Raw genomic sequence first — 19,249 nt, 5'->3', positions numbered from 1 at the left:
ATCAGACCCTGAGCTCAGGGCTCATATTGATGGTAGCAGACAAGAGCTGGCAAATTGCCAGCCCAAAACAGATCAGGATACTTGTCTGGCCTCCATTACCAGAGTGTCTGAATGCCTCACAAGCTTTAATGCTTTTATCCTCACCACATCCCTCTGAGGTAGGGAAGTGCTCTTATCCCCATTCACAGATGGAGAACTGAAGAACAGAGACACTGATTTGGCATAGGCGTAGTCTACGCCGTAGTCTGTAGAGAATTGAACCCAGGTCTCCAGAGTCTTAGGCTAGCACCACAACCTCTGGACCATCCTTCCCCTCAAATGCCATTTGTAACATGTATTTGAAATTTAGTCAATGTATTCACCCCTTCGTCATGGGGCAGGGGTGTGTGTGTGTGTATTTGTTTTCAATTCCAAATCTAATCACTGCTGTGTGCGCCTCTGCAATTTAGAGTAGTGGTGGATTATAGATTATGTTCTCCACGTTGTTTTCTGTGAATGCTATTGATATACGTTACATAACACAGTCATGCTGTCCTGGAATCTAATGCCATCCAGTTGCATGCCACTCGGCTTTCTGCATTTGTAATTGGGTTTCATCAACCCTGAAACAATTTGTTCCTTGCCGTTTGCAAGGAACAACTTGTACAATGTGTGTGTAAACCTCATGGCTTCAAAAGGGCGAATGGGCGATGTGTGTGTTGGGGCACAGAGGGGACTGTTGTTCAGGAAATAAGAATGTCAGCCTGTTCTCTGAACTCTCCCTGCTTTCCTCTAGCACCATGCAAATCTCAATCCCTTGTCCATCCACCTCATAATTTGAAGGAGCCACTGCTGATTCCCTGCTTTGGGAGCCCAGTCCCTAGGGGACAAGGAAAGAGCTAGTTCTGAGTCAAGAAGCAACTCCCAAGCTTCCCCATGCTCTGGTGTATGATATGGCAGGTGCTGAGAACTTCCACGTGTACATGCAATAAGATATGCACCTGTTTTTAATGGGCTTGTAAATACTGATTTTATAAGCTTGGCACTCAGATTTTAGTACTTGCCTCCTCCAAGCTCCATAGCTGGAGAGTATCTTGGGGACCTATTATCCTGGGACCAACTCCTCTGTTCCTCCCTGATCAGGGGACCAGAGATATTGTCTCATCTGAGAAGGGCTGTAGAAGAGGTTACAGCTTTTTTTTCTATGAAGGCTGGGAGGAATCTGCAGGTGGGGAGGAGGCTGGGGGACTTTGCATGGGGTGAAAGAGGAACTGTAAGTGACAGAAAGGGGCTGGGAACTTTGCATGAGGTGAGAAAGAAGCTCAGCCTAGGAGATAGGTGATAGATGTACCAAGGGCCATTGCATGGGAGGAAAAGCAGCTGGGAGGCAGGTGGATAGACTGTGATGGGTGATACAACTATTTGTTACACTTATGAAATAAACAGCAGGATCTTATTCAGGGGACAAGGCAGTATGCTGCATTTTATTATGAATACAGAAAATATTTGAAAAAGCAATTGTCGTGTGTGTCGTCCCCGTGTCGTGTGTCGTCGTCCGTCCCGTCCCCCCCCCGACACACACACACACACACACACACACACACACACACACACACACACACACACACACACACACACACACACACACACACACACACACACACACACACACACAGAGAGAGAGTTCTGCAGGAGGGATATAATTACCAGCCTCTGCATTGCTCGAGCTGACTCACTGGCCAGGTGATTCAGACATGAGGATGGAGCCAGGCTCTGTTGGTCATGACATGATGCTCCTTGGGGTTTGCAGAATGAGCCCAAAGTTCAGGTTTCTTCTCCCCATTTTTATACTTATCCATACCCATTTGGGTCTATGGATTTTGTCATGTCAGATAGTCTCCTTGTGTGATGTAATCGTCAATTACGTTTGATATCACAAGTGTGACAGCTTTCCCATTGTTCTTTCATTCCTGTTTCACACTTTATCTTGTTCCTGTCCTTGGGTGTTAACTCCCGTTTTCCGGGGTTATCTTGATCTTCAGCCATCTGAGTTGTAAAAGTTCTTTAAACAAAAGCATCTTCTCTCCCTCCTGCCCTTCGAGGCTGAGAACCATTACCTCAGCAATTACTTCCTCGCCGTCTTATCTCGGCAGACTCAAACTGCATTCACTCCTTATTCATACTTACTAAAAATCATTACATTCTTATCCCATTACATTGGTGCATTATCGTATACTTACTTACTAACATAATAAAATCCTTATACCTACACCAATTCTATTAATACCAATTTTACTAAAAGGAAATAAAATAAATCTTATTTGCTCCCTCATTGCCCCACAATTTACACATCAACCACATTCTTGATACACATTGGGCACTTTCCTTCACTTGTAAATGATCACAATTAGATTTCAGGATGTTCCCGAACATTCATACGTAGATGTTTACAAACAGGGCCCCAATGTGTCATAAATGTTAAATCACAAAATGTTTAGGCAGGATGTTCCCACTCATATGTTCAAGCAGTCAGTTATCATAGTGGAGCCTGGGGTGGCATGAACAAACAATCAATGTGTCTGGAACATCCCTATTTATAATGCCTAGTTTTGTTCTCTCTCAGTGTGAGGATTAACCCTTAAGCTTCAAATACGTATCCATGGTCCAGGCCTGCTCTGGTTCAGGCCTACATCACAGTGCTGGAGCCTACATATTCATGATCTAAATATGGCTGGATAATATTCACACCATATTCAGATGGCTGAGCGGCATACATGTTCATGTTGTTCAGCCAACGCAATAACGTATAAATCACTCCAGCCAAGTGGATGTCCCGCTGTTCACTATCTGCTGTGTAAATTACCAGCCTGGTTCATTTTGTTTGGGGTTATCTGTAGGCAGGCCTACAAAGTCACGTCATTAGGTAGAGACCTAAGCCATCATCTAATCAGCCTCTGAGCAGTGGAGCTCTGTTAGTAGTTAGTTGCCAAATAAATAGACGGAATGTGGACGAAAGGCTGGTGGTGGCATTTGAGGAATGAACCGAATTGCAGCAGAAGAGGCTGAGGTGATGAAGCTGAATGCCCTTTTCACGTGGTGCATCTCCCATTTCTATGAACATTGCGCTGTGAGGTTTTGTAGTCCCTGCTGTGCAAATTTCCTAGGGTTTCAGCTGTGATGATGGGGGTGGGGAGAAAGGGTTGGTAAGGAGGGAGAAGGAGTTGCCTGATTGTTGAGATTTGGCTCCTGTCTTGTGCTCAGATACTAACCAGTGGTTGGGGGGATGTTAGCTCCTATGTGAATAGTCTACTACAGATGAACACGTGGTCAGCAGCTGGTGAATGTGGCTCCTTCTCTTTTGCCCTCTGATTAACTTGGCCAGTGTTTCTCATTTTCAGTAAATTCCCTGTTCCTTGGATAGTTTTCAGAAAACATTCAGTGAAACTGTCTGGAGATGGAGAGGGAAAAGACCTTCGAATCAGTTCTTTCTTCCCAGCCTGGCAACAAGCTTCCGCCAGTGTTCCTCAGGATTATTTGCCCTTGTGTGCCTGCAGTCACTAAATCCTGCCTTTTGTTTTCCTTCTCAGGATGGGGAAGTGTATATAAATGATCTGAAAAATGGGAACACAGAAATATTTTGGAACCCAACCAGTGAGGTGCGGAGGCAGAGACTGAAACGTCACATTGTGCTATTTGAAGAGCAAACGGACTTTGAATCAGAGAGGTGGGTAGGTTGCTGGAAACCAGCCTGGTGAGCTTCCCACTGGTCTTCGTTCAGTTGAAACTAAATAGAAGCACACTAGTGAAGGCCCTGAGACTCCAACAACATGCTGACAGGATTATGGCCCTGCTTAACCTGTGCATGTTTCCCTGCTGTATGTTGTCTTTTATTCCTTGTGTATTAGCAATGATGTATTATTTCCAAGGAGTATTCATGATAGCATGACCAGTCCTAGTTCAGAAATGGTAGAGGCCATTCTTTGGTCAAGTAAAATAAGATCATTTTTCAGGAATCCAAATATCATGAAAAGAATATCTGTTATAACCTTTGGAACTAAGGGATATGATAGATTCTTCATCTGGAATTCTTTAAGTCAAGTTTGGATGTCATATTTAAAAAGAGATGTTAGACTCCATTATTAGACTAGAGGCAGGAATTGCTGGCCTCCTGCATAACACAAGCCATGGAATTTCACGCCAGGCTGCATGATCACAATGGTCCCTCTGGCTTTGAAAATCTATGAAATGTGAGATGTTTAAGCCACAAAATCATCAATTTACCTCCACCAATGTGGGCACCATTTTTACATACAAACCCCAGCATTTTATGTGCTGATCAGGAAACTGCCTACCTGAATTACAAGTGCAAATATACCTCTGCATACCTAAACGCAGGGTCTGCATGCAAATGAATGCCCCTAGGCACTTTGCAGGCATCTCAGGAAAGACCATCTGAACATCTAGGACTCCATTGCAATGGAATATCTGTGAAATGAAAGTACTGTACAAATAAGGTCCATATGTGCAGCCTATATTTATCGCAATAATGCTGAATAAATAAAGCTGATTTCAAAAGAGGTTTTTTTAAATCATTGTAAAAGATAATTCTCTGGTACCCCAAAACAAAGAAAATATCTCAGAATTTGGGGCAAATAGTCTGTAGCTTTTATTTACCAGGGTATCAACAAAGCTGCCTAGCTGGCTGACTCATTCACTATGCCAAAGGCTAGTATGTGCAACATGTTGTATTTTGGGGGGCGCGTAGGAGAAATGGAAGAGAGATTCCACCGGACTGTTATGGTGGTGACTGCATGAATGACTTAGTCTAATATTGAATCAGCTATTCATCTCCCAGCCCTGAATATCATTTGCCCATGTGTAAGCTTTACAGTCCGTGAAGCTTACGTTATTGTGCAGCGGAGTACAAAAAGCCTCAGATTGTGTAGAATCTGCAGCTCTCTGAGTGGATGGAGAAAACTGGCTTTGTCACCAAACTCACTTTTCCTGCTGCTGCTTCTGAGCCTCGGAATAAAGGGACCAAGGCCCAGTTTTTTAAAGCTATTTAGATGTTACCATGACTGTTGATGAAATTTAGACTCCCAGGAACCTAAATCCCTTCCTAAAATGAGATGTAGACTCCTAAATCAGTTAGGCAATGTGATGCTGAACACACCAATGCCTACATAGCTTTAAAAATCTGGGCCTAACTCTTCACTACATTGTTGTTCATGCAGTTACACCAGTAATATGCTGGTATAAGAGAGTGGAGACCATGGTCCAAAGACTAATTTTTGCAAGACAGCAGAAGGCTGAGCCTATTGGACGCAGGCTAATACATACCTATTATTCATTACTTATTTGTACTACAGTGGCGCCTAGAGGCATTGTGCAATACAACCGCGCTATACAAATGCATCGTGAGAGAGAGTTCCTGCACCAAAGGGGCACCGAGGTGAAAGGATTTGCCCCAAGGTTGCACAGCAGGTTAAAGGCCAAACCGGGAGTGGAACTGTGGTCTTCTGGCTCTCACGTCAGTATCTGACCCACTAGTTTCTGCTGCCTTCCCTTGCCTGAACTGTTACCTGCAGTGAATGAGAGAGGCTCCCTGATGAGAAAAACAAGGTAGAGGGTACAGCTGCTCACCTCTCCACAGATGTGATTCCCTGCTCTTTGTGCTTTGAACTCCCTTCTTATTGCTATCTCTTTGCTTGGTGCAGATCTAACTCTGCAAGTACTTGCTCCTCTCTGAGGTCTGTAGAATGGGTGGTTTTCCCTGTAAGATTCTAAGAAGCTGGAGGCCATCTCCGTTTCTACAGACTGATTGGAACAAGGATAACAGTGACATTGTTGTAAAAATAATGCCATCTTCCCATCTCACCTGCTGGGAGTCCTAGGATACAAAGAGGCTTTGAACTGTAATTCAGCACGAGCAATGCAACTTGTGCTTTTAGTTACTCAAAGGAACGCTTATGTTCAATGGAAAACTTGCTGTGCAACTCTTCTGTGCAAATGAGCAGACCACCCCAGCACCTCTTTTTGGCCAGTGGCAAACAGAAATCTAGAATACAGAGGGTGCAACCCAGGGCTGAGTTGCCACCGACAGGCAGAATAGGCTCATGGATGAAACACTAGGCTGGGACGATGGAGCCCTGGATTTTCTTCCTGGTTCTGCAATTGACCAGCTGTGTGACTCTGGGCAGTCACTTCCTTTCTCTGTGCCTCCAGTCCTTTGTCTTGTCCATGTAGATTGAGCTCTGTGGGGTAGGCACTGTCTCTTCCTAAATGTTATGTACAGCACCAAGTTCACTGAGGACCCAAACAAAGGCTCTGATCCACCAAAACCTTGAGGCCTCCTAAGTGTTTGTGTTGTTCCCAGTGTGGCTAATCTGATGCAAACCCATCAATTCCCTTGATGGGGCCCTTGTAACTGAGCTTTTTCTAGCAGACCAACAATTTGCAGCTTTTAGCTGTGTGTTGCTCTGTCCCTGCTGAATCCTGGGAGCTCTAACCATAGCGCTCAGATTCCAAGACTTCTGCCTTATCTTCCCCCCCCCTGTCCACAGAATACTCAGTATGCTCACATCTTCCTCATGATTGTCTGAAAGCCTTACTTGCTCTCAGTACATCATATGAACTGCACATCAAACAGCAACTAGAAAATCTAACACTTTGCACATGTGTCTGAGCTAGATGTTTTTGAATGTGCCATTACCTGTGAACCTGGGGACAGTTCTGTAACACAGGTGCTATATCATTTGAGCACCTCAATGTGCTTCATAAGTATAAATTAAAGAACACTCATCTTAAAATAGACTCTGTCTCACAAAATGAGGCCATGTCTATACTAGAAAGTTTTGTGACAGAACTTTTTGCTAGTTAGCAATGTTGGCAGCTGTAATAGATGGTAGAGCACCTGCACAAGAGCTTGTTGACCAAAACCATACAGAACAATGGATAGCTTCAGGTATTGCTCCTGCTCTGGAATCCTCTAGGCCAATTTTTGTGGTTGTAGAATCACTTTCTTGCATGTGTGTAGTGTTCTTAACTTTTCCCTCCCATGTTGCTATGCGGAAGACCCACATACAAGGGAAACAGTAAAAATCTAATCACTAGATTATTCCCTGCCATTTTTTGGATGGCTAAAATGGCTAAACTATTATCTGTCCCACAAGAGTGTTTCAAGTCTTATTCAGTTTAAAGTGCAACAGAATTATTTATTAAATTCCAGTGGAAAGGGAGGCCCAATTTGACTTACGTTTTCAAGGTGAAGGGAATAATGAAGGTGTCAACAAAACATCAAGGATCAAATCTTATAAATTAGAAGCCCTGTTGCCCAGGAAAATGTATGCATGCAGTTGAGTACCTACATTTGTGCCTTCAGTGTACGATGTTTGGAAGTGCAAACCAGTGTATTAAATATTTAATTGGTTATTTTGGACATCTAAAATAGCCATTTTCATGCGCAGATATTTGCAATACACAGTTTCTGCCATTTGCATACACAGCTGAAGTAATTTCATGTGCATTTTTTTCCCACAAGGACTCTTAGAATTTAGCGCCAGTTGCAAGGCTCCTCTAACTCAAATCTCCGGCTCCTAGTCTTAAATGATTAAAAGAGCATGAACAATAAAAGATTTTCCTTTTTACCATGGTCACCTTTTAAATTTACCACTGGCCCCAGACAACTAAGTACTACTGCCTTATTATCTTTATACTTCCCAGTGGGAACACTAAGGAACACTGCAAATACTGAGGTCATCTTATCTGAGGTGAAGATGGCCAGTTCTTAAAGTGGTCATTAGAAAAATGGCCAGACTGGGTCAGACCAATGGTCCATCTAGCCCAGTATCATATCTTCCGACAGTGGCCAATGCCAGGTGCTTTTGAGGGAATGAATAGAACAGGTAATCATCAAGTGATCCATCCCCTCGGCCATTCCCAGCCTCTGGCAAACCGCAATCTCTGCCTATCCTGGCTGATAGCCATTGATGGACTTATCCTCAATTAAGTTACCTAGTTTTTTTTTTAACCCTGTTATAGTCTTGGCCTTCACAACATCCTGTGGCAAGGAGTTCCACAGGTTGACTGTGCATTGTGTGAAGATATACTTCCTTTTGTTTGTTTTAAACCTGCTGCCTATTTATTTAATTTTGTGACCCTTAGTTTTTGTGTTATGAGGAGTAAATAAAACTACTTCATTTACTTTCTCCACACCAGTCATGATTTTATAGATATCTATTATAATGCCGCCCCCTGCCCTTAGCTGTCTCTTTTCCAAGCTGAAAAGTCCCAATCTTATTAATCTCTCCTCATATGGAAGCTTTTCCCTAATCATTTTGTTACCCTTTTCCTGTACCTTTTCCAATTCCAATATATCTCTTTTTTTGAGAAGGGGTGACCAGATCTGCACACGGTACTCCAGATGTGGGCGTTCCATGGATTTTGTAAAGAAGGAATACAATATTTTCTGTCTTATTATCTGTCCCTTTTCTAATGATTCCCAACATTCTGTTAGCTTTTTTTTAACCACCGCTGCACACCACGTGGATATTTTCTGAGAACTATCCACAATGACTCCAAGATCTTTCTTCAGCGGCAACAGCTAATTTAGACCCCATCATTTTATATGTATAGTTGAGATTGTTTTCCAGTGTGCATTACTTTGCATTTATCAACATTGAATTTCATCTCCCATTTTGTTGCACAGTCACCCAGTTTTGTGAGATCCCTTTATAACTCTTCAAACTCTGCTTTGGACTTCACTATCTTGAGTAGTTTTGGATCATCTGCAGATTTTGCTACCTCACTGTTTACCCCTTTTCCAGATCATTTATGAATATGTTGAACAGTATTGGTCCCAGTACAGACCTCTGGGGGATACCACTATTTACCTCTTTCCATTCTGAAAACTGACAGTTTATTCCTACCTTTTCTTTCCTATCTTTTAACCAGTTACTGATCCTAGAGAGGGCCTTCCCTTTTATCCCATGACCGCTTACTTTGCTTAAGAGCCTTTGGTAAGGGACCTTGTCAAAGGATTTCTGAAAATCTAAGTACATTATATCCACTGGATCACCCTTTTCCACATGCTTGTTCACCCTCTCAAAGAATTCTAGTAGATCAGTGAGGCATGATTTTCATTTACAAAAACCATGTTGATTCTTCCCCAACAAATCGTATTAATCTATGTGTCTGATAATTCTGTTCTTTACTATAGTTTCAACCAATTTGCCTGGTACTGAAGTTAGGCTTCTTGGCCTGTAATTGCCGGGATTGCCTCTGGAGCCTTTTTTTAAAAATGGCGTCACATTAGCTATCCTCCAGTCATCTGGTACAGAAGTTGATTTAAATGATAGCTTACATACCACAGTTCTGCAATTTCACTTCTGAGTTCCTTCAGAGCTCTTGGGTGGATACCATCTGGTCCTGGTGACTTATTACTCTTATCAATTTGTTCCAAAATCTCATCCAATGACACCTCAGTCTGGGACAGTTCCTGAGATTTGTTACCTAAAAAGAATGGCTCAGGTTTGGGAATCTCCCTCTCATCCTCAGCCGTGAAGACTCCGTATCATCCTCCTGATAAAAGTCCCTTTTAAGCCAAAGCTCAGGGTGACTAAACCTATTATAATGCTTCTAGTGCATCTCAGTGGATTAGTTGAACATTTTCTAAGGCTCCAGCTGTCTGAGTGTGCTTGTTTGCTGGTTTTGAGGCAGTTATATTTGATCCCCTATAGTCGGAGTACCTGCATTTCTAGAAGCCCAATGGAGTCATTTGATTCCCTGTTTATTTCTAGGCTTTGGCAGCATGTAACAAGTTCAATAAACAAAGGAGATCAACACAAGGCAACTGAGGAGAAATTTATATTGGAAGAAGAGCAGAGGAATGCTTCACGGGAGCGGAAGGAGAATGGCATGGAGTGGAAGCCACTGCTCTTCCGACATGATGCCACTACCAACGAATGGCACTACAAATACGAAGAGTGAGTGACCAAAGCATGTTTAGTGATAAATGTGGTTATGCTGGATTAAGTGCAGTCCTTGCTGCTTGGGTTCCAGTACAGAAATAAAAGGTGCTACATGCATACAGCTTTCATGGGCCTACTGCACTTCCATCTGATGCTTGGGAACACTGGTCCTGCTCTGGACCAGAATGCACCTTCCTAGCACCACAGCAGGCAATTCTCCTCCTGAATTCTCCCCATTGCTTACTTGAATGTGCAGTCCTTAAAATGAAAGAAGTAACTAGACCAGAGAGCTAGTAGTGAAACATCACCTGTGTATTGGTACAAATTCAGGCCGTCTGTAGTGACAGGAAGGTGTGTTACCAGCTGAAGAAGGTGCAGCAGCCTGTGTAATCTGAGTTGTCCATCTCAGTTCAATTTCTTGTGGACTCATCCATATTACAAAACCACCACAGCCATTTTGGTTCTCATAAGCATCCATGTTAGCAGCCTTGGCAGAGAAAAGAGACCAAGGACTTAAAGAACTTGAAGACTGCCCTGCCCTCCTGCACTGTGTTTGTTACTTCTGTCTGGCTCAGGGTTGAGACACATTGCTGGGCCAGAATGGGAGCAACTTATGTGCAGAAATGTCTGTTTTCCGCTATCCTGGTTCTATGAGCACACTGGTTAAGCCTATGGCTGAATATTTGCCCCTGTGTGTTTTTGGGATTCATGCATTGCTTCTAATAAACCTGCTGCAGTTCTGTTTCTTCATACTTTTTTTGTTTCCAAAGTTTAAGGCCCTGGGATCCCTTAAATGACATTGCCCAGTTTGAGAAAGATGGGATACTTCAAACCATGGAGAGGCACCTATCCACAAGGATGTCATCCCACAAAACCATGTGTATAAACAATCAAGTTATACGACACAAGGTAACCATCACTCTGCCAGAAAGCCTCTCTCTGGGAAGTATTTTTCCTTGCATCTTTCTTCATATTTTTCTTTGATTAGGTGCTCAGCTCTGCTTTGCGGGTTTTATTAAACATAATAAAATCCAAGGGCTGCCTCTGACATGAGAGGCTTGTTTCTATAGCTGTACTTTGTCTCTGATATTTCACTGGTGCTTATTCCAGGTGCTCATCTGCTAATATTTTTTGGTAAGAGGCTGGCTGGCTGAGTTCCTGTCTGAATGATCATTGCAGTTTTGCTAGGATTTGTTATATTACTAAGTACATGCTAAGAGATCTAGAGCCTTGTATAGGCAACACTTTTTATTTAAATCTAAAATAAAATTAGAATCTTTATTAAAATGACACTGTCAATTAATCAGATAATATCTTTGCCTATACCGATTTTTTTTTTTTTTTAAACCCAAACTTTGATTCTTTTCTTGTGTTGGGTTGTGAGTGGGGCTGAACTGAACTGTTCAATATTTACAAAGCACTTTATTAGGCTGGGTACGAGCTGGTATGCTGACCAGAGGACTGACAGCCTGGAACTCAAATTCTAATCCTGACTTTGTCATCTACTTCCTTTTGGACAAGCTTGGCAATATTTGTCTACCCACTTTTCCCATTTGTACTATGGGAGTAATATATATATCTACCTCCCTGCTTTGGTCTTGTTAGTCATTTATTGGTTGTAAAGTGCCTCTGAAATGTAGAGAGCTATATAGAAATGCTAAGTACTAGTTAGATATAGCCCATACCAAAATCCTGAACCTGGATCTGGATCCATAGCTCACACCTTTTTACAATAGCCTTAATCTGAAGACCTCTTGAAATTTGGGGAAGTTTAGATTTGGATCTGGATTTCAAACTCCACGTTCACTGATGTTTTGGATTTAGAGCTTTGGTTCTCCCATTCTAGAGAAATGGGGTGGAATTTTCAAAAGTGTGGAAGGGAAATGGGAACACAAGTACTATTGACTCTTAATGGACTTGTGCTCCTAAAAATCTCTTAGGTGCTTTTGAAAAGCTCCCTCATGAGATTTGGATCCAGATTCAGGCTGTTGGTCAGGCCCATCTTTGTTATGCGCTAGTAGCATAATTCAGAGCCAGCAAGAGAACCACAAAATACAACAAGCCAAACTCATCCCTGATAAAAGCCTGTTGAAGTTGCACCAGGGGATAAATTTGGCTTGCTGGATGTTGAGGTTTCTGAAAAACGTTAACTTTTTGGGAATCTTTTTGAGGATGGGTGGTGTCTCTCTCTCTCACACAAATACATTTAGGATCTGATCCTTAGAGATGCTGAGCAGGTGTTCAGCCCCCCCAATGATCAAACTCTTAGATTCTAGAGGATTTCCCCCTACCAGATGGGATGACACTTAATCAAATTGTTGAGTCCCAAATTTTTGACCATGTCCCTTTAAATAATTCCTGTTGTATCTAGAGATCGGCAAAAGAATGCAGACATCGTAAAACCAGTGATCAACCATCCAACCACAGCCAAAACACTGAGAGCAGCTGTTCAACACCAGAGTCTGTGCAGGAGCTATCAGACGATGATGGCAAGTATTTGGCAAACATTAGGCCAGGTTCTAATACTCTTGCTCACATTTAGCACCTTATTCCATTGATGATTTCATCAGGATGGCTTGAGGAACTAAGGTACTTCCCAGTTACAGGTGTCAGAATTTGGCCCAATGATTTTCTTTGCATTTGTTTCTCTGATACTGTATTAGAAATACTTCAACACAGAAATGGAGAGTGAGAAGTATTTCTAATACAGAATCCGTTCTTTCCCTCCTTCCTAGTACTAACACAAATGTCAATGACAGGCTGCATTGCCACTGAGGGCTTCCCAAGGGCTGACTTATCAATCATTTCTGTGGCATGCGGCATTGTAGAAAAATGCACTACAACTATTTAATACCACTACACTTAGGGAGGGAGCAGGCCTACTTTCCCATTACTCTTCCTCCCCCCCTTGAAGTTTTTGTTGAAGGGGCTAGCAAGGTGCCCTTGAAGATGTTAGACCACTATATAGTTGCACTCACCCTACGAAGGAGGAAGCTGTGGATATTGGGAGGGCAGGACTTCTGTGGATTGAGAGAGGGTACAGGTCTGGCTTCATATCAACCTTACTCCTGGTCTTGGTTTTCGTGATGAAACTTCCAGCATTAAGTTGAATGTTAATGGTTATTTGAAGTGCTTCACTGCATACAGCTGCTCATTTGCTGGGAGATTTTGTGGCTTGCATGTATTAGAGGTCACCCCATCACCAGAGATAAGTGTTAAATCTTGGTGTCCTATCAATGTTTTGCTGCAGGTTTTGAAAGTCCATGTACACGGTGTGGAAAGGAAATGAATCACCTGAAGGAAATCCACATGACTGTTTTATCCCTACAGAAAGCCCAACAAGACATACACAGGTAGTAATTTGAATTCAGCACCATGATCTCAAACGGAGATGAATAATCTCTGATGCTTAATTTCCCTGAACCAGCCTTTGGAGGCTAGTTAAGTCACGGGCTGCAGTTTCAAGGTATACAATAAGTATTATATTAAAACACAGAGAAGGCTTAATAAGCCCTCACGTAAAACACTGAGACGATTTTCTTTTAGCCCCCTCTGGGAGCATTACAGATCTTCCAGTTCTGAAAGCTACAGCATAGATGGAGACATTTGGGGAGCACACCAGGGTACTGGATAGAAGTCTGTGATTGCTAGGTGGCCATAGAAGGCCCTTTTTGTCAAGGAACCCAACATGCCTACATTTGACTTGCAGCCCCCAGTAAGGATGGAGCTGGACAGAGATTTCACTGCTTTGCTTTAAGGGTTTCTCCTCTGACCACCTCAGTCATTGCAAAAGAAGCAGAGGCCTGAGAGCCTGTAATTGGGTCTTGGCAGATTCAGTTCATGTTTTAATAAGCTCACAGTTTTATACTGTGTCTGAGGAACTGGTGACCACACCTGGTTACTGCATTGGCAAACTGGAGCTGCATCTTCTGAAATGGTCACGCTTTCTGCAGTGGGCAGGTGTCCATTATGGCTTTTAGACTCCGTCTTGGGCTCAGAGCATTGTCACCCCATCCCTGCAGGAGGAGTATCAGGAAGTGCAATCCCTGCTGGAGCTCCCAGACATGCAGGGGGAACATTGCTGCTCCTACATACCATATAGGGGGCTGCATTCATTCTCCTGTGCACCACTGGCTGATCCTATGTCCAATAAATCAGTTGTAAAGCTCCCATTGACTTCAGTAGGGCAGGATCAGGCACCAGGTCATCAGAGTCTCTGGGTGCAGAAGTGGGTGGGACCCGTGGGCTTTACTGCCTCTTTCCCATATTTGGGACAGCTAATGCCCACTGAAGGGCTGGCAGGGAGCCAGTTTCTGTGTTCTGGGGAGGTCAGGGAATATGATTGTGTCTGGCTGTGGGTGGGGCGGGGGATGCAAGGATGGAGGGATGTCTTGTGCCCTTCCCAACCTCATGCAGTCTGGCTTTGAAGGCTGATTCTGTCTGTCAGAACCGTTCCAAAAAGTACTGCTCAGAGGGAGAGGTGTAAGAATTAGTGAAAATTCAGGCATTCTTTGGGAAGCTCATTCTATTTTAGGCTGTTTGACAAGACTAGAAAAGATTTTCCAATGGCAATACTCCTATCTCATGATTTGGAAAGCTATTGAGTTTGTTTAGGCTTGAATAAAATGCATCAGATTATATTATTACAGTAGACAAGGTCAAAAAGCCTGTTCTTCCCTAGAATTAAGAAATCCTGGCAAGTACACAGAATGTAGTGTCTTGCAAGGAGTTGGCAATTCCTGTATTTTGCATTGCCCACTCTTCTGTGCTGCCTTTCCCACTGCTAGTGCCAGGTTTTCAAGGATCCTGGCCCATGTTGTGGGTACTGAGCCTCAGAAGTGCTCAGCACCAAGTCATATACATTGTGAGAAGGCCGGATTTCCTGAAGAGCCCAGCACTGACCATGCTGAGATCACTTGAAAACCCAGCCATTTAATTTGGTGCGTAATCTAATGCTGGTCTGTTCTGGAAAATCTGGTTCTGATTACGGATGTACTGAGCTTTTCTGCAAATTCTGTTCCAACTGTTTCTCTTGCAATGGATCAATCCTTTCATCATAATTTTTCATGTTACAAGTAGCACCATGAGACCCTAACCGACATCAGGATGAGCTTATGCTGGGTTCTGTACATACAGAGTCAGACAATCCCTGTCCCAAAGGTCTTATAGTCTATATAGAAAATATAGACGAAGGATAGGAGAAAGGACATGTTAATAGTATTCCTTTTTTAAAAGAGAAAAGCATGTGGGCCCAATCCTGTACTCTTCAAACAGGCCTCTAGATTTGAGTCATTCAGTCGTGCCTGTGTAGGATCTCCAGGACTGGGAATGGTGGTTGGGAGTTTGTGTGTGTTGGGAGGGGAGGAATATTTTGTGAAATTCCTTCCTAGATGCAAATGGCTTTATTACTTCTTGTTGTTTCAGAAACCTCACTGCTCTGAACAAAAAATCTTTCTACAGGAGGGGCTCTTCTGAAAACCTCCTCCTGGACTTCCGCTGTTGGTTTCTCATTTGCATCTTTCTTGCATGTCAACTGTTCATTAATTATGTCTTCAAATAAAAGTACTATGTTTGGCAGCAATAAAAGTTACTGGCTGCAGGAGGGGGGGACACTCGCGCAAGGAGCCCATCAAGGCACCAAGCACTTTAAAACCAACGCAGCAGATGGAAGAAAGAGCCAGGCTAAAAAAGGGACCCAGGGAACAAGCAGAGTTTAGTTCCTTCAGATTGTCATTTGCCTTTTTACATGTACATCTTCAAGGACCTCTTTACCTGTACGGGCCTTAATGCTAAAGCCAAATGTAGCTTTAATTGTGCAATTTGTTTTCTATGTCTTGTCACTTTCTGATGCAATCAATAATTACCAAGCAGTATTGCTACCCCAGTAATGGTGAACGTCCACATGGTTTTAGAATGGTTGGCTTGTTTTATAGCTCTAAGGGTTGGGGGAGGTGGGAAGGGTTCTTACTGCAATTTTTCAAAATGTCTTTTGGGTGCATTGAATTATGGGAGGGGGAACAACAGACGATGGTCCAAAAATCCAACCACTTGGTTATCGGTCACGGTTTCTTCTAGGATCTTGCTGTTGAAACACAAAGTTGGACCTGAAAATGTGCATCACACTCCATTGCACAGAGATTGTAAATATGCACAATTTCCTAGAGCTGCTGTCATTAGGAAATGAGAATCATTCAATAAAGCTCCTTATTCTGTTACAGAGCTGATTAATGTCCTGAACTAGACCCACTGAATTAAATGTCAGAGACATTCTTGTTTATAAATCCTGGTCGCTTTTTTGGGGGGGAGGGCTATATGGCAGTTTTTATAATAACACAAGAATTGTATAGAAGAATTCCTTTGAAATTTCCTATTGCCCACTTGGAAAGGGTGGGTGCGAGCAAGTATATGTGTTTTGATCATAGGCACATGTATTATATTAAAGGTCAGGAAGGGTAAGGGTTTTGCCACTGCATTATTAACTCTGTTAATAGTCTTCCTATTTTACACCATTTTTAAAAAGATTTGCAATATTCTCTGTAGATTGCAGTCAGTACTAAGCCTTTCTTTTCTGGCCTGAAATAGTTCCAAGTGGTAAGTACTGCTATATATACAGCCTTAAAATACTTAGTGGTGATGCCAGTCTGGGCTAACTTTAAATGTAAATGTTTCCAAATTTTTAACTACATTCCTTGTCATGTTCTCCAGTTAGGGGAAACCTGTTTGTGCTTGATATGTTGAAATAAAATTACACAACTTTTAATGACAACTTCTTTGATGGATTATTTGTGTGCTTGGGACGTCTCATTTTGTAGCAGTTAACATGCATTACATGAGTTATGTCATGTTTTCCAAAGAGATATTACACAGTAATAGATGTACAGCTGGCTACCATATGTACACAGAAGAGAGACTCATTCCATGCTAAATTCTGAGTGACCCAATGAATTGTCATCCTCCCTGAAGGAGGATCAACAGCTCATGGATGGTGTAAATGACAATGTTTGGCAGATGTTCTCTATCTTGCGTGGAACAGGAATAGCAAAATTCTACAATCTGACATTTGTCTGGCTCTCAAATTAGGCCATGATTTTCAAACGTGACAGGTGATTTTTGGATATCACCTGTCTTTTTTTTTTAAATGCCTTAAAGATCCATCGTAGTTGTCACTTCTTGAAAAATACCTTCACAGGGAGAAAATACCAGTTACTAAAGAGATCTTTAATCTAGCAGAGAGAGGCATACCAAGGACTAGTGGCTGGAAGATGAATCTAGACAAATTCAAATTAGAAATTATACTCAAATTCTAAGAGTGATGATTAACATTATGAATAAATCACTAAGGGATGTGGTGGATTCTCAATCTCTTGATGTCTTCAACTCAAGACTAGAGCCTTTTTGGAGGGTATGTTTTAGCAAAACAAGTTATTGGGCTCAATACAGGTATAACTAGGTGAAAGTCTATTTGCTGTGATATACAAGAGGTCACGCTAGTTGATGATAATGGTCCTTTCTTACCTTAATATCTGTGAGGAGGCCCAACTTTCAGAGGGCAGGTACTCAGCACTTTCTAAAAATCAAGCGCCTCTAAATGTTTCAGATTGGACACCAAAGGTCACTAAGTCACTCTTGAAAATCTTGGCCTGAGCTGCTTCACAAACAGGTGTAGTTCCAGCATCCACTTGCCAAACAATGTTGTTCATTCCAAACAACTTGCCTCCATGCTCTTCATGTTCAGCAGCAGGCACTTTTCTGGCCTCTCCCATCTGTCGATGCTGTCTGTGCCCTTTTCTTAATGACAAAAATATGAAAACATATCTCCTTTCCAGGCCTTGCATTAGGCTAACTAGGAACATGCTGATAGAAACCGGTCCTCTTGCAAGAATGTTTGTCTTTGGGATATATGGTTATGATGTAAGTTTTGGAAAAGAATGTTAAGAACAGTTTAAGCCAAAGGGCAGGGGTACTGATTGGGAAGCCAGTAGCAGATGCTGATAAGCAAATGCTTGAAGTAGTTGGAACTCTTCCGCTTTAAGAAAAAATATGCACCCTGAAGGAATTTCATTATAACCTGTTTATTTTTATTGGTCCTATTAGCAGCAATAGAAACATTCTTACAAAGAGATTTGCAGTGCAACCAGTGAAATGTTACCTACATACACCAATTTCACATCCACCATTGGGGAAGGGGGGGAAGTCTCCAACATCTGTCACTGCTTCCCACATGGGATAAAAAATTATTCTAGTAAAAAAACCAAAACCCCATATATCTTGCTAAAACAGTTGCTGGATTAAAATCAATAAGGAATTGTTGTAAAGGGAAATCAGAAAGAGAACATTCATGTATCACCCTGCTCTCCTCAGCCTTCTCCTCCTCCTCGTCCACGGAGTCCTCATCATTGTCCATGGACTGTGACCTAGCGAAGGTATCAATGCTGTGGGGAGGCAGCGTGGTGGGATCGCCCCCCAGAATAGCATGTACCTCATCATAGAACCTGCATGTTTTGGGAGAGGAGCCCGAGCGGCTGTTAGCTTCCCCAGCTTTCTGATATGACTGACATAGCTCCTTGATCTTCATGCGGCACTGCTGAGCGTCCCTGGTGTCCCTTCTCCAACATGCCTTGTGATATCTTCCCATAAATGTCCAGATTTCTTTTGCTGGCTCTGAGCTGAGCCAGAATGGACTCCTTTCCCCACAGCCCGATGAGGTCTAAGACCTCTGGTCGACTCCATACTGGAGCATGTTTGGGCTTTGCAGCAGACGTGCTGCGAACAGTGGCAAAGCTCTCCCAACGGTGGCAGCAAGAACAGGAAATGGAAATTCAAATCTTCCCGGGTCTTGAGGGGCTTTTCCTGCTTCTATGACCACGGAGAAGCACAGTGCGACTGTCCAGAGCGGTCAAAATGGGGCATTGTGGGATACAGTCCGGAGGTCATTTAATTCGATTTAACCCCCTTTGTGTCTACACTGACACTAAATCGATTTAACAAATTCAAATTAGGTGCTACGCCACCTGCAGAGGTGGTCTTATTAGGTCAATTTTACAGGCACCTTAATTTGAATTAACTGTGACACCCGTGTAGACACGGGTGTACTTAATTCATATTAAGGGACTTTAAGTCGACCTAAGTCCTCACTGTAGACCAGGCCTAGGGAAAAATAGGTGTATTCATTTCAACCAGCTACACTGAAGTGAAACTAAACTGTGTCCTAACTACACTAGGATTTTACATATAAGCAATCTTGTTTTAACACTTTCTCCCCTCCCTTCCCTCTTCCCCCCCCAGTGTAGACATGGGTTAAG

At 42.6% G+C, this 19,249-nt stretch overlaps 1 protein-coding gene across 1 annotated transcript in view; it reads left to right on the top strand.

Annotated features, from left to right (window-relative positions):
- Window positions 1-16,713, top strand: part of OSBPL5 (oxysterol binding protein like 5) — a 204,165-nt gene extending 187,452 nt beyond the window's left edge. Inside the window, exons 17-22 of the mRNA XM_067540632.1 lie at window positions 3,567-3,703; window positions 9,777-9,962; window positions 10,718-10,856; window positions 12,319-12,436; window positions 13,198-13,300; window positions 15,372-16,713. Of these exons, the coding sequence (XP_067396733.1) occupies window positions 3,567-3,703; window positions 9,777-9,962; window positions 10,718-10,856; window positions 12,319-12,436; window positions 13,198-13,300; window positions 15,372-15,507 (819 nt within the window). The 3' untranslated portion in view covers window positions 15,508-16,713. The remainder of the gene's footprint in view (window positions 1-3,566; window positions 3,704-9,776; window positions 9,963-10,717; window positions 10,857-12,318; window positions 12,437-13,197; window positions 13,301-15,371) is intronic.
- Window positions 16,714-19,249: the final 2,536 nt, after the last annotated feature.

Source organism: Emydura macquarii, unplaced genomic scaffold, assembly GCF_026122565.2.
Source record: "Emydura macquarii macquarii isolate MOO-44397 ecotype Brisbane River unplaced genomic scaffold, CSIRO-AGI_Emac_v2 contig_587, whole genome shotgun sequence".
In the NCBI taxonomy this organism is placed as follows: Eukaryota; Metazoa; Chordata; order Testudines; family Chelidae; genus Emydura; species Emydura macquarii.
The sequence above is the reverse complement of the archived record's forward strand: the minus strand, read 5'-3'. Positions and strand labels throughout refer to the sequence as shown.